Source organism: Apis mellifera, linkage group LG13, assembly GCF_003254395.2.
Source record: "Apis mellifera strain DH4 linkage group LG13, Amel_HAv3.1, whole genome shotgun sequence".
Taxonomy (NCBI): domain Eukaryota; kingdom Metazoa; phylum Arthropoda; class Insecta; order Hymenoptera; family Apidae; genus Apis; species Apis mellifera.
In genome coordinates, this window is record NC_037650.1 from 10677652 (window position 1) to 10691965 (window position 14314).

General features: G+C 30.0%; 2 protein-coding genes across 7 annotated transcripts; one reads left to right on the top strand and one right to left on the bottom strand.

Moving 5' to 3' along the window:
* Positions 1–49: 49 nt before the first annotated feature.
* On the top strand, positions 50–13924 carry LOC412935 (coiled-coil domain-containing protein 47). Of its 6 annotated transcripts, XM_006565003.3 has the most exons (6): positions 50–211; positions 1667–1776; positions 2112–2833; positions 3044–3147; positions 3232–3340; positions 3572–6601. In XM_006565003.3, the coding sequence occupies exons 2-6, from the start codon at positions 1705–1707 to the stop codon at positions 6294–6296; spliced, it is 3732 nt and encodes a 1243-aa protein (XP_006565066.1). In that variant the 5' UTR covers positions 50–211; positions 1667–1704; the 3' UTR covers positions 6297–6601. The 6 variants fall into 6 exon arrangements, with proteins under 6 accessions (XP_006565066.1, XP_006565067.2, XP_026300646.1 ...); XM_006565004.3 differs by lacking the exons at positions 1667–1776; positions 2112–2833; positions 3044–3147; positions 3232–3340; positions 3572–6601 and adding exons at positions 12341–13337; positions 13421–13592; positions 13675–13924 and having other exon boundaries at positions 59–211; XM_026444861.1 differs by lacking the exons at positions 50–211; positions 2112–2833; positions 3044–3147; positions 3232–3340; positions 3572–6601 and adding exons at positions 12341–13337; positions 13421–13592; positions 13675–13924.
* LOC409676 (kinesin 2A) lies at positions 7443–11264 on the bottom strand. Its single transcript, XM_393174.7, has 2 exons — positions 10893–11264; positions 7443–9983 (listed from the first exon to the last, which is right to left on the bottom strand). The coding sequence occupies exon 2, from the start codon at positions 9957–9959 to the stop codon at positions 7782–7784; it is 2178 nt and encodes a 725-aa protein (XP_393174.1). The 5' UTR covers positions 9960–9983; positions 10893–11264; the 3' UTR covers positions 7443–7781.
* Positions 13925–14314: the final 390 nt, after the last annotated feature.

The following is a 14314-nucleotide window of genomic DNA, read 5'->3' on the forward strand; positions in this document are numbered from 1 at the left end:
AAATATTTCGTTGATAATAATGTTTTCTACTAATACGACTTAAATACAATTAAACACGACTGGATACGGGCCAGTCATGCGCAAATCTGTTCTTGTTGAATATTTCTTTTTCGATATGGCCTCCAAAAGGTTTTATCGAAAACAAAATTAGAGAATCAAAAATCTACAAGAACAGAATTACTGAATGTGATCATCGTTCATTGGTAATTTGGTAAGTCGAGTTTTCTTTTTATTTCTTTATTATAAGAGGTTACGATTTAAGCGTAAAGTTGCCAAAAAAATAAAATTATATCGGTATAAAAGGAAGAATTAATTAAAAATCAAGAGATCGCCATTTGACTATGATCGTTTAGTTGATAAAAATTATTCATGCTAGTATAATCAATGTACTGCATTTTTATGCATAATCAGTAGAATAACCTTTTGGTTACGCGTATTACAGGTTGCTCCGAAATTTTCATCATGATTTCGTTACTCTTATTATGTTATTAGCTGAATATATAATTTATTTAAGTAAGCACCGCTTAATAAAAAGACACATTATTTATATAAGTCCTGTTTATTCTCCTATTACAATGAAACTCACAGCATTATTTGTATTAGCTGTGTTGATTCTATACATAACATGATTTTATTTTAACCTGAATGGTTATGTTTTTCTCTTTTTATTATTATTCGCAAAGTTATTTTAAGTCTTAACTTTGCGTAATATTAGTGTCTTTATATGGTGCATTTTGTTTAATGTTTTGTGGTATTTGTGCATTTTGGAAATATTATTGGAAATATGAAATTTCCTTTTATCGGTAAGTAGCTGGGGATTGATTCTTATACTCCAGCAAAATTATAGATAGTAATATTAACAATAAGAATAATATTAATGATGATAATAATGATATAAATTAGTTCTTACATAAAAGAACAAATCTCTTTTAATAAAATCAATTCCTTTAGGAGCCCAATTACTCTTTAGAGTTATTAGCCTAAATGTAAGTACATATATCAAATTTGATTTATTTTATAAAGTGTGTTATAAAAATTTACATATAAAACATACTTATAAACTTGTGTTGGGTTTTGTGTGTTGAAACACTCGATTCAGTGTTTTGCTATGTATAATATAAATATTAAATATTAAGCTATTTGCTTTCAAATGCAAAGTTATGCTTAGTTTTTAATTTAAAATAAAATAAAATTATATTAATGGAAACTTTACATTTAAATAATGTTATATGTGTATATAAATTGTTTAAATACAATAGTATGTACAACATTAAATGGGTAAGTATAGTTCTTTAAAATTTGTAGCTTTATTATAATAAATTTTAAAAAAATATAAATAATAAATAGTTATAAATTAAATTGCTGCTGCAGGGTTGGCGTATAAAATAACATCATCATTCTATATAATTTCTGTAATAGATAATTAGTAAATATTAGCTATATAATAGTAATATCACTTGTATATTAATTCTTATATACTTTTAGATCAATTATAGATTTATTATTTATAATTAGTTAAAAATTTATTTTTTCATGTTATCAATGTTATATATCATATAATTATTTATATATATTGTATCACTTTTTATTAAATTTTATAATTTTTGCCGGCCCTAATGCTGCATTGTTATCATTCTTAAACATCATAGCACTTTTATATTTTCAGAAAGTACCGTGAGAATTTTTCATAGACTTGGGTCAACCATGCAAAACTTTGACGATCTAGACATAGAGGGACGCAATCCCTCTCATTTATCAGAAGCAGATAAAGAAAAGGTAATATTAGAAAAATGTTTTGTAAAAATATTGTTATTTATAATACTTAAAAATTTATTAATGCTTAAAAAACTTTCTAACAAATTTACAAAATTAAAATTAAAATATATTGCAATACACATTCGTCAAAATTAAATGTAAAAATATGTATTTTATTTTTAAATTATTATACCAATTTTAATAATATTTAAACTTAAAATTTTTCAATGAAAATTCATGTTTTTCTATTAAAATAATTTTTATTAATTTTATGTCAAATTACATTTTTATATTCTGTGATATACTCTTGAAATGACAGTTATCTGTTCATTTTATGAGATATTTATATTTCACAGGAAGAATATGATCGAAAACGTTTAATGAGAAGTAGTGTCACTGCTGAAGATGGCACACTTAGACCTGTGTATTCTGAAACAGAAGATGGTGATATATGGTGTCATATATGTAATATTGCTTTATTTGGAGCTCATAAATTACTAAATCATAATACATGTAATCGTCACAAAATGAAATTAAACGAATGGCCATATCCAGTTTTATTATGGTCCAAACGATCAGACATTGTGAAAACAGCTCCACCTGTACAATCAACTGCCATTGGTGATGGTCTGGCACCTGGAGAACCAGTACCACCTGGTATGGAAGATCAAATAACTAGAACAACTACGATCCAGATGAGTCTGGATCGACATAGAAGTTCTCCACTTGTTGGTCTAGAATATTTACTTGAACTGGTCGATAATGATTCTTGTGAACCAAGTTATACATGTGTTTTGTGTGATAAACGAGGTGATCCTCGCACTGTTATGGCTCACATTGCCAGTTATAATCACAGAATAACTTATCTAAATAGACATTTTCCAACAATATCGCGAGCAATTACGGAATTACCGCGTACACCTAATTATAAACGTGGAGCTAATGAAATATCTGTGTTAGTGGCTAAGAAGATTGAAGAACGATTTGGAAGATTACAACCTCAATTAGTAGACAAGAATCAATTTGAAAAGAATAAAATGCAGTATATCAAGAGGGTCTATCAGGATTATCATTTTAGGTAAGTCATGATTTTTCTTTCTTTCTTTTTTTTTTTTTTTTTTTTTTTTTTCACATTTTTCGCTTAACACAGTTGAGCGATATATGATGTGAGCACTTCAGTTCGCGATTTTACGAAAGTTTGTGAACGTGATTCAACAAAGTGCGCGCTAATGATCTTCATAATTTAATTTACTTTTCCTTAAAATCAATGGCTGTTTCCTACGTGCAGGGAAACGCCAGAGTTAACATTTATGGATGTTTACGATGTGCGATGGGTAACAAACTTTGAAGAGAAGATGGCAGAAATGACTGGTAATAGTAATTCAAAAAAAGGTGAGTATACGATAATTTATATTTCTAATATATATGTATTTGTGCTTCTGTAAGTATTCAATTATCGAATAATCTTGTATCAAGATTCTCAACCTACCGATGAGAAGCAAGACGATAAACATAAAAGTGAAGATAAGAAAACTGAAAAATCATCTCCGAAGAAAACAGATTCAAAATCAGATACTACTAAATCGTAAGTGAATAATTTATCTTCGAACATATAATTTCTCATATATTAAGAAATTTGATTGCATAGCAAGATTTAATATTTTTACTATTATCTAATTTTGTTCATTTAAATATATTTGATAAATAATATATGTATGGAAAAATATATGAATATGAATATAATCTTATTCCTCCCTCCATTAATTGTTCATTCAAGGTTAAATGTTGAATCGATTTTTTATCCTTTTTTTTCTAGGGGTTTCAAGATCCGTATTCTCACGAGGGATAAATTAAATATCCGCAAACCTTTAGATAAAGATGAAGAAAACATGAAAAAATCCCCCAAACGACCCTCTGACGAGACGAAATCTCTCTCGTCACTTTCGAGTATATCAAGTAGTCCGTCGCCATCGCGTTCGAGATCACGATCTCCTATTCGTAGTCGTAAGGCCAGTTCGGTAGATAAAAGTGGGAAGTATCGTAGTAAGTCGCGATATTCGCGAGATCGTACGCGTTCAAGAACTCGTTCGCGTTCACGTTCTCCAGAACCACTCAGAGAACGAGATAAATGGGATAAATATCGAGAGCAAATCAGGCGTGCTGAAGAAACGCTCGATCGTGCATTGAAGTTTCATGAGAAAAATCCAGAGAAGCATCCGTCTTATCCCGATGAATGGAAAAAATTCTGGAATAGACGGTACAAAGAATTGCAAGCTGAAGGCAAAGATCCAAGTAAACATGACTTTAAGCCGGAATGGATTGAATTTTGGAACAAAAGAATGCGTGAAATTCACAACGAACAGTTACAACAGAGAAAGGAAGAGATCAGGAAGCGATTGGAATTACCGGAAGATAAACCACCGGAAAAATGGATCCCATCGAACAGACGCGAGAGATCGCCAAAAAGAAGCCGTCATCGTGTGGAAAGCGATGACGAAGTAGAGTATGTTGGTACGAAAACGATCAAAACGGATTACTATGATCGTCATGAGATGAGAGAACGTGATTACGCGTATTCTTCGTACATGCGTGGAAGGGGTAGTATGTATAGGAGCAGTTATTATCCTCGTGGTATTCCACCCCGCACAAGACCGATACATTACGCAACACCGTATCCAGTAAAAGATAAATCTCCAAGTCCAATGCCGGATGAAGTATTGACCGAGGATTTAGAAGTGGTTGGTTTATTACGATTACTTACAGCACTCGAGGGCCAATTAGGCTCTCTTGGGCCGAAAATAGTATCTCTTCTTTCGAAAGCGTTAGCTGCAGAAAAAGCGAAACCTAATTCTGCCGAAGAGTTATTATACGATGAAGAAGTGAGTGTACTATTTGAAACGGTGAAAGAGAAATTAAAGGGTCAGCTGTTCGCAGGAATGATAGAAAAAATGGCGATAACGCCAACGAAAACTGCGATACAAAATATTGCTCAATTGTTGCATAAAGCGACGGAAAATAAAAAGAAAATGGAAGAAGAGAAGAAAAAACGGGAATTAGAAGCTGCTAGATCGACTAATTATTTATCTAGAACGGTTTATCCAAGACCAGTCGAGATAATTACACCTGCAATTAAATCCGAACCTGTTAGCGTGCCTGGTGTCGGAACTGTAGACAAAGTAGCCATAGCTCAACAAATAGCAGCTGCTTTAGTAGCACAAGGTAGATCCAATGTATCACAAGAAGAGTTAGAAACTCTTATTAATGCTGTTGTTGGAATGGCCGAAGCATCTAAAAATTCTGACAAACTAGTAACTACTGCAGATTTCGTTAAAGGATTATCAAGTGGTAATAATTCTCTTCCTCAGGCTACATCGGCTGTATCCACAACTTCGACAACGATAGATACAGTGGAACGTCAAACTTCCAGAATGGAGAGCCTATCGGATACAGATTTAAAATCGCTTTTACAAAACTTCAAAGATTTAAGTACTCAAGAACAACACGGGCTTATCAATTTCTTAAAAAAATTAGAAATAACTGATCCAGTTCGAGTAGAAAAATTAAGAGCATTCGTTAATTTAGGTACAACACCAATAACATCTACAGCGCCAAAATTAAAATCTCCAACGCCAGAAAAAGTGGAAATTACTGCTAAATCAAATAGAACTATTTCACCTTTCTCAATACGTAAAGGAACTCAAAATCTTATGGAGGAGGAAGATAAATGGAAGCCTAAAATAGATATGTTTGCAAATGATGACGAGGAAGAACAGCAAACTAAAAATGAGAATGAAGATAAACAGAAAACGAAGTTAGATCTATCAGACGACGATGACGATTATACATTTGAGGATATATATAAGGCAGCGGACAAAAATGTTAGCGAGAATGAGAAAGCGAAGAAAAAATCACGAGGATTTTCGAAATCATTGTCAAATTCGCCAAGATCATGGACGCGTTCTCATTCACGTTCGAGATCACGTTCTCCGGTAAGATCGAAAGAATTAACAAAAACCAATGATCCAAATGCAATTTTAAACGAAACCAAGCGATTAATAGCTAACATAATGGGTGATCTTCCAAATAAATATGTGCCAAAATCGCACCTGCCATTAACAAATGAAAATACCGAACAAAATATGGCGAAACCTGTAGAGCCAATATCTAATACGTCAACTGCTCCAGTTTCAAACTTTTATAATCAAGAATATGTTCAAAATAATCAACAATCTTGCTCCCGTCCACAAGGACCTCCTTTAAGTTACCCGAATATGTCCAATCAACAATTCCAGAATTATCCTTCTCAAGTATATAGTGGTAATCAGGGTTACATGGACAATAGTTATAATTACCAAGGTTACGGTGGTCTAGGAAATCAGGGTCAATACAGTGGACCGTCCATGACATCGAATCAATATCCGACTCAACAAAATTATGATGGATCAGCCTATGCTGGCCCAACTACAGGTCATTCTAATTATCCACAGCAACAACCACAACAACAGTACGGAAATTATGTGCAACAACAGCGTTTTTATTAAAATGACATTCAACTTAGGATCACTTAGTATATATGGAACTTTTACATAATTGTAAATTGATTTGTAATTGTTATTGGACTAGTTTTTACCTTAGACACTATCTCAGTGTCTAGTGGGAATGTTTAAATGTTACTAGTTCAAAAATCTTAATTAAGGTCTAGAAATGACCAGGATTCTATTGCGTTTCTAATTTAATCAAATTGTAAATACGTTTTAATATTCGTTATGTATCATTTCATTATTATGTTAAACGGAAGTATCCTGATCATTTCTATGAGGAAAGAAGAAAAAAAAAAAGTTGAAAATACGCTTATTTCATTGTCACAGGATTTCCCAATGAATTTTATATTGAATTTCATACAATTGTAGTTCTCCAACACGCATAAAAAATTTGTTTCCCTATCATTTTTATACGTTTATAATTACGCGTCTCGTTCTCTATGTTAACGAGACATTAAAATATATTAAAGGAATGTTGAAATTTTCTTTGAAGAAAGTGAAGTAGAAGAAAGTGAATGTGGATTTTTAATGATGGTGTGTTTAAAAAAATGATATCAACGGGACAAAAGTAAGTAAAAAGAAAAGAAACTTGAAACGAAAAAAGACAATTTTAATCTGAATTACAGTTTTATAATTCTGATTTTGATTTAATTTTATTAATTAGTATTATGTTTATAATTGTCATCACCTTTATAATTTAGCAGTTTCAGATACATGTGATAAAATCAAAGGAGTCGAAAGTAACAATGTTATTTTTACAAGCACTTTTAATGTTTAAAGAAATATATATATATATTTATAATAATAATAATAATAAATATATATATATAATAATAGCAAGAATAATTATGTGTAATTTTTCAATAAAAAAAAGTTGTAAAAGATCATTAGAACAAATAAGTAAACAATAACCTTAATTTGTAAATATTTTTAAGCGTGTAGTTTTTCATGTTTCCGTTGAACGATAAAGAAACATTTCCTTTTAATATTCAATAATAATATTAATATATTTACAAATTTAACTGTATAAAAAAAAAATTATATTTTTTCTAATATCTCGTTAATTTCCATACTAAATGAATACAAATTGAAACAGAAACAATTATGTGAAACATACACATTCCAGTCTTCGTGAACAAATAGGAATTTAACTTGACAATTATTTTATATTTTATTAATGCAAATAATGAAATAATCAATATACTAATACCATGTGACTGCACAATGCACATTGACTAGAGGATTATAGAGATTCCGGATATTTCGCGCTTATCGATACACATAGAATACCATGTGACGTATCACAACAAATTATATAATTATACATAATATATATTTATATATATATTATATATATATACTTATATATATTTATATATATATAATATATATATATAAATTAATCAAACAAAGCTCAAAATGCAATTCGTACAATATTTACACATTTTCTTTACAGATTTTTACTGGAACGTATTGAAAAATTTCCTACTTCGGTACAAGACCTCTCGTTTTTGGATAAACCGGTGCTGGAATTTGCGGTATTTTTCCAACGCTTTTAGGTCGTATTTTCGCGGATTGTAAGCGTGGCTTTGATCTAAGTTTTGCACTAGAAGCATCCACATCGATGTCACCTTCGTCTCGCAACGCTTCCTCAAGTACAGCTTGAATTGTAGGCGCGATTACGGGCCCTTGATAATCCAATGTTGTTCTAGCAGGCATATCTAAATCTAAATTCAATATATTTTCACCCGCATAACGACAACCTCTTCCCATGGCTAGCGCAATTCGTGCATATTCTGAAACGGGTCTACGGGCACCAGGAATTGATGTAGGTCTCTTAATCAAGTCTATACTGGATGGTTCTGGTTCTTTCACTATCCAGCAATCTTCCTCTTCATCGAGATGGATTCTAGATAGAATCTTATTCTTTTCTTCTTCGGGAATGAAATTTTCTATTATAAGATATTTCAATTTTAATTCTTTCATTAATTCATGCTGAGTTTGTTCCAAGTCTCTCCTATCTCTATTGAAATCATTAGTAACGTCTTCCAATTCTTGCTTTAAAACTTGCAATTTATTGAAACATTTTCTAAGCTTTCTTGATTTCACATCTACTTCCTGTTGCAAATTTGAATAAGTTTCTTTCACACCTAACATTGTGAGCTCTTCATCTTCAAGTTTTTGCTGCATTTCCACTTCTCTTTTCTTCCTTTCGGCTATTTCGGCCGCTTTCTGTTCTAATGCTCTCTGCTGTTCATTAGTATGGTCAATAATATTTTTTCCACCGCAAAGCATTTTACTTTCCAAATCTTTTATTCTCATTATAAGTGTTTCCGTCTCTTGTTTCTCAGCCTTCAACTGTTCTGCGATTAATTTTTTATCCGTTTCTATTTTATTATCTTCACCTCGACTGTCTTCCGTTTCAGATTCGGATTCTATGGTTTCATCCTCCTTCTTCCTCTTCGATTTCTTTTTCCGTTTTTGCACCATACCTTTTTGCGCCAATTTCTCTTTCAATCGGCCAATTTCTTCCTGATATTGTCTCAACAACGCATCTTTTGGATCTTCGTTTATTCTTGGCTTATTCTTAATATTTTTGGCTCGGTTCGCGTATCGCAACGTTGTCAACGTTTCCTCATAATTATAACTAGCTGGTCCAATGTTGGCAACCATGATAGTCTTCGAATTCCCGCCCAAAGAATCTTGCAGCAACCGCGTCAATTTGGAATCTCTATACGGCACGTGCGTCGTTTTACCGTCAACTAGAGCTGATATCACATTTCCTAACGCTGATAAGCTTAAGTTGATCTTACTCGCTTCTTTCAGTCTCTCTCCGGAGGATCCAGTTTTACTCTGCCTTTCGCTACCTGCCAAATCTACCAAATTTAGACGACCAACTCTGATTCCACCTGTATCCCCGATCGATCCCATTTCAATAGTGATTAAAAATATAGCGTGCGATCTCGAGCTGTGCTCATTCATATTTGTTGCACCTATAGTCCTATTCTGATTTCCAGTATTCATCAATTGTTGAATCTCGGCAGCGCTTTTGCATACGGAGGTGGACAGATCTTTAACGAACACACCAATGTCCGGTTTCTCTTTCAACTCAAATCTGAGACTCTGATCAGGTTGCAAGAGGTCGCGAATCTCTTCCTGATATATTTCAAGGTAACTGGCACGTACCAAATACTGCATATTCTCGGATCTGCCTATGTGGTTAAAAATATGCTCAAACGATCGTGGAATTACACCACGCCTCTCGTGATCAGTCTTCAGACCTTCCATTGTATACGTTTTCCCGGTGCCGGTTTGCCCATATGCAAAAATAGTTCCGTTGAAACCATCGAGAACCGAGGATACCAACGGTCTGACCGTTTCTTCGTAGAGATCTTGTTGACTGGAATTCCAGTCGTAGACCGCATCAAATGTAAAAACTTTCACATTATCGCTCGATGGATCATCTCGCGGATGACGTATCTCGACCACTCCTCTCGATGGGAATACATCAACCACACGCATATAGCCACGGGCCAGTTCCTTCTCGTCCATCGGTCTGCAACGCACGACCACCTGAACGCATTGGGTCACAACATCCGCTGAACCACTCGACTTCATACTCTTCTTTTTCCAGGTTTTTAACTGATTATCCGACTTATCCATGTCGACGGCCAATGCAACTTTTACCTACGTAATGAGAGAAATGTAATGATGAGCCGATACTTAGGATTTTCCGACGTACCGATTTACAAAATTAATAATTCCTCTAATTATCTTATAAAACTGGAAAATTATATCGCAAAAGAAAGTAATCATTGATTTTGTAAAGAAAATAATCAATCTCGTATATATATGAATAAATAAAGGATTTATGAAACAAAATATGGTATCTGATTTATTTATAAACTCTTTTTTTAAACTCTATAATCAAAATTTTATTTAATTATAAAGAAGAAAAAAGTTATGATAAATTAATTTTTTTTATTTTAATCTGCTGTTAATAAAATAATAAAATAATATAGCGATGAAGAAAAATAAAATTTAAAACATAATGAATGTAAGATATGTGATTTTTAAATCACATGATATTATAGAAATAAATTGATTCTAAATTTAATTCTTTTCAATAATTGTTATCCATTAATGGAGAAGTGACGAATGAAACGCCGGTTGACATAACTTTTTATATTTAAACAACTTTTAATGCATAAGAAACTGTGTAAGTTTTATTACATGGTCATTGATTAATCTATACATTTGTCAATAATTTTAATAATTATTTCAGAAACACTGGTAACTAATAATGACAAATATTGATTAATTTGTTCATTGTTAATTATTAGATAAATAAAAAAATAAATAATCAAAAAGAATAATTCTTTTTCTAAAAAATGCGAAATGATCTTTTAAATATTTAACAAAAAGCTTTCTTGATTTTTCATTTTAAATATTTTTGTATTAAATATTAAATATTTCGATTATGTTCTGTCAATTTTAATGGAAGAAAAAAACGAAAGTTCAACACGTACACCTTAACCAAACATTATATGACACATTCTAAATATCATGGAATATTTTTTTTTATAATATACTTACCTTTTCAAATTTTTAAATACGATGAATATACGCAAAATAAGAAACGTTACTATAAAAGAACAATGATTTTTCGTTGTATCCGCATGTTACCCTCGTCTGCAAAGTATTGATCCATTGTTTGCTTTCTAGGATTTATACTAATAACGCGCGTTGTTTTTATTTCCACTTGTTTGAACGTTCCAAATTGCGAATCGCTATGAATCTTCACTTCAGTTACAGTTCGATGCTCAAGTAATCATTAAAACCATGTACAACACATTGCAATAAAATTCAGAAACAACTGCATCACATTTTGACAGCAAAAAGCCATTATAGTCAAGCGTGCGCAATGAAGTTCCCTCATTCGTTTCCACGGACTTACTGAATCGATCTCTCGCCTGACCATTGAATACATTTCTTGAGATAGTTATGTTGAACTTGACAATTTATAGTAAGAAATTTACTTTATCGATAAATTATACTTTTAATTTTTATTTCATTTAAAAAAAATTAAAAAAGATTTAATTTACATTAAAAAAATTAATTGATTTAATTCGTATGTATATGATATTAATTTGTATTATCTAATTTTTTGTTTAATTATAACATGTAAATAAAATTATATATATCTTTCTATATATTTTTTTTAAAGCAAATATTAATTTATTTTTTTAAAATAAAAATTTTAATCTTTTTTAAAATTTTTAGTATATTCTATAAAAATAAATTGTTATACATACATATATATATATATATACAATAATAAAAAATCATTTTTTTTCCAATTATAACGAATATTTGATTAAGGAAATGACGTATATTATATATATTTCTTGAATAGAGTTTCGTGGCATGCAATGCAAGTCACATCTTCGAAAGAGTGTTGTGATAGTGTTATTTCATACAAACATTGCTATATTTAATTAATAAGTGAAATCAATGTTGAAAAACTGGAACTATTTTATATAAATTGATAGTGAAGTTAGTTTAATACATTAAATCGATAAATAAAGATTTTGTATATAAAATTATTATAATAAAAGTTTTGTCAAATATATATTTTACCGTAAAATTATACAATTTCATACAATTCATTTAAAATTAATTCACACAATAAATTATTTAAATTATTTACAGTTAATATAAAATACTATATTAATACTATAATACTATATAAATACTATATTATTTATGTATATTATTTACTAATTTATTATATATTATATTACTATTTTATTACTATTTTTCGAACAAAATAAATAGGATTACGTTTCATTAAGTTATATATATATATAATATATATATATATTTATTTATCCTATATATTTATACTTATATATATAAATAATATTATATATATATATATATATATATATATATATATATATATATTTATATTTATATGTGTATATATTTTATAAAATTTATCATTTTAAAGTAGCAATAATTTATTATTGTTTTTGTTTCAGACAAAATGAAATTGTGGTTAGTTGTACTTCATATCGTTTTAGTTGCAACCAATATATGGGTCACAGCACATTTTCATGAGGAACTTCCTGAAGATAATGAATTTGCTGAGTTTGAAGATTTTGAAGAAGAAAAAACAAGTCAAACAATCAATGATCGTAATATAGAACATCTTCAAGAATCAAATAATAACCAAGATTTTGAAGAAGATGATGTTTTAATTGTTGATGGTGATAGTGAATTTGATCATTTTCAAGATGAAGAAGAATTTGAAGGATTAGATGCAGCTGGAGGAAATGCAGGACCAAAAAATGATGAACCATCTACTTTAACAATTACAAAAATACCACTTCATTTACGTGCAAGATGGGATAGTTTTTATTTAGAAATATTAACAATCATTGGACTATTAGTATATTTCATTAATTATATAGCAGGACGTTCCAAAAATGCCCATATAGCAGAATTATGGCTCATAGAGCATAAACAGCTTTTACTAGACAATTTTTCTCTTGTTGGTGATACAGGAAAATCAAATGAAGATACATCTGAAAATGGTTTAGTAAAAGAAAGTCAATCTCATTATAGTTTATATTGTTCAGGAAGAATTGGATGTGATTCTATGTTAATTGAATTGAAATTAATTAAAAGACAAGATTTAGTTGCAGTATTAGCACAGCTTGTACGGCCTCAAAACGATCAAGCCCATATACGTGTAGAATTAGCAAAAGAGGAAACAGATAATTTTGTATTAGCAATTGCTACAAAAAAAACTGCTATGCATTTAGTACGTGATATGGCTGATATTAGTGTTTATTGTCCAGAAAAGAGACCAGGAGAAAAATTTGGTCTTCCATCAGGTTTCTATGTAATGTCTGAAATTGCTGAAGCAGCATCAGCTATTTTAGATACAAGAGTTTTACAAGCATTTTCAAAATTTGCACCATATATAGATTATATACATATTAGTGATCAATTTAGTGGTCCTAAACAACAAGAGTAAGTGATAACAAATACATTTTATTTAAATATCTTTTTTTATTTTTATGATTTAATATACTTTATTTTCATTTTTATTTAAGAGATACAACTCAATTAACAATGCCTGAAGTAAAAAGAGTTTTACTTGTTGGACTAAACATAACTATTAAAGGACGGACTACTAATGCGGAAGGTCAAGAAAAACTAAAACTTCTTTTACAATTAACATTTTACTTATTAGATAAATTACGTCGTTTTAAATTATCTAAAGAGGTTTGCTCATATTTTATTTCTTTTTAAATTATATTATCTTAATATATGATGTTATTTTATATTGAACTTTCATTTTATTTAGGGTAAAAGTAAAGCGGATAAAAATAGATTAAGAGTAGAAGAAGCATTCTTAAAAATAACTCATGCAGCTAGAGCTGAAGCAGCAGCACAGCGTAGAGAAGAACGTCGTAGAGCTGAAAAAGAGCGTATATTACAAGAAGAAGATCCTGATAAACAAAGAAAATGGGAAGAAAAAGAACAACGAAGACTCGCTAAAAAACGAGCACCCAGAATGAAACAACTTAAGGTTAAAGCATTATGACCAAATAAAATTAATTATAGAGAATTTGTTGAAATTTCTGAAGAGCTATAAGTTGCTCAATTGAACTGCCTATTTAGTTTAACTCGTATAGTGAAATTATTTCATTCATCTTTACATATTTTTGAATTATAAAATTTTCAATAAATGATTTTTAATTATAAAAATTATAGGTAGATATTGCACTTAAAATTGATAATTACTTATATATTTTTTTGTTCTTAATTTGTGATATGTAATGTAATATATATCTTCATTTTGTTTTCATATTGAAAGTATATCATTACTGTTATGTATTTATTTTATGTCATAATTATTGTAACTTAAATAAGTTATAAACTGGACATAAAATCTTAGAAAGATTTCTTTTGATTTGATAAAAATAGAACAATATATTATTAAT

Bases quoted from the DNA above. Each gene is read 5' to 3' on its own strand.
- LOC412935 (XM_006565003.3), top strand. From the start codon at position 1,705: ATGCAAAACTTTGACGATCTAGACATAGAGGGACGCAATCCCTCTCAT. The intron at 1,777-2,111 runs GTAATATTAGAA...TATATTTCACAG, and splicing joins CAGAAGCAGATAAAGAAAAG to GAAGAATATGATCGAAAACG. The intron at 2,834-3,043 runs GTAAGTCATGAT...TCCTACGTGCAG, and splicing joins TATCAGGATTATCATTTTAG to GGAAACGCCAGAGTTAACAT.
- LOC409676 (XM_393174.7), bottom strand. From the start codon at position 9,959: ATGGATAAGTCGGATAATCAGTTAAAAACCTGGAAAAAGAAGAGTATG.